The following is a 1,262-nucleotide window of genomic DNA, read 5'->3' on the forward strand; positions in this document are numbered from 1 at the left end:
AAGTTTTTTGATCCGTTGGGATTTCTCGCCCCAGTTATTATACTCGCGAAAATCTTTATACAAGAATTGTGGTCACTAAAAATAGGTTGGGACGACCCAATACCGTCGCATATGTCCGACAAATGGCACAAATTTTTAGATTCTCTTCATGAGATACCGAAAATTACAATCCCTCGTTGGCTGGGGATGTCTAGTCAAAGTGGACTTGAGATTCATGGATTCTCAGACGCTTCCCAGAAAGCCATGGCTGCTGTTGTTTACTTTCGTGTCACGGATCCGACAGGACATACCTCTGTTCACTTTGTTTCGTCTAAAACAAAAGTCGCCCCTTTGAAACGACTCACTGTTCCAAGGTTAGAACTCTCTGGAGCCGTTTTACTCACTAAGTTAGTTTCCCACATTCTGTCTATACTTGATTTAGCTGACTCACCTGTCGTGTTATGGACTGACTCAGCTATTACTCAGGTTTGGCTTAACAACCATCCCTCAAGATGGAAAGAATTCGTACGTAATAGAGTCAGCTTCATTCATGAAACGTTACCTCAGGCTGTATGGAAATTTGTTCCCGGCTACCAGAATCCCTCGGATATCGCTACCAGAGGTGCTACGCCCTCTCAGCTTTCAAACCATGTAGAATGGTGGAACGGCCCTCTTTGGTTATCCCAAGAGAAATCCTCTTGGCCACAAGTAATTGCTCAGACGCGTCTTAATGACAATCTCGAAGAACAGACCGTTACGGTAAACTTGATTACTACTCACAAGGTCCAAGAGTGGAGTCTTATTGCTAGATATTCTAGTTTAATTAAGCTCTGCCGGATTACTGCCCTTTGCCTAAGAGCTGTTAGTCGATTCCGAAATACTCCACAGACGACTCTGTCACCTTCTCTGACAACAGCAGAATTGAATAAAGCTAAGATGTTTTGGGTGCATGCTACGCAACGAGTTTTCTTTTCTGAAGAACTAAATTGTCTTACGAAAGGGAAGTTGATTTCTCGGTCAAGTCCTCTCATTCGTCTTACACCGTTTGTAGACGCGTCAGGCTTGTTACGAGTAGGCGGACGTCTACAGAACGCTCTGTTAAGTGAGGATGAAAAGCATCCTTTGATTTTACCTCGAAAGTCAACCTTGACAACTTTGGTTATAGCTGACGCCCATCAGCGAGCCTTTCATGGAGGTACTCAGGTTACCTTATCACTTATCCGCACGGAGTACTGGATAGTCGGTGGGCGGAATCCTGTTCGATCTTGGATCTTGAAATGTGT

The 1,262-nt window shown here is 44.1% G+C and overlaps 1 protein-coding gene across 1 annotated transcript; it reads left to right on the forward strand.

The window, feature by feature from the left end:
- Positions 1-85: 85 nt before the first annotated feature.
- Positions 86-1,174, forward strand: LOC108775769 (uncharacterized; the record flags this gene model as incomplete). Its single annotated transcript, XM_018542248.1, has 1 exon — positions 86-1,174. A coding segment is annotated over one exon (1,089 nt), but the record flags the coding sequence as incomplete, so codon positions are not given.
- Positions 1,175-1,262: the final 88 nt, after the last annotated feature.

The sequence above is a fragment of the Cyphomyrmex costatus genome, unplaced genomic scaffold (genome assembly GCF_001594065.2).
Source record: "Cyphomyrmex costatus isolate MS0001 unplaced genomic scaffold, Ccosl1.0 C2284187, whole genome shotgun sequence".
NCBI classification, from domain to species: Eukaryota; Metazoa; Arthropoda; class Insecta; order Hymenoptera; family Formicidae; genus Cyphomyrmex; species Cyphomyrmex costatus.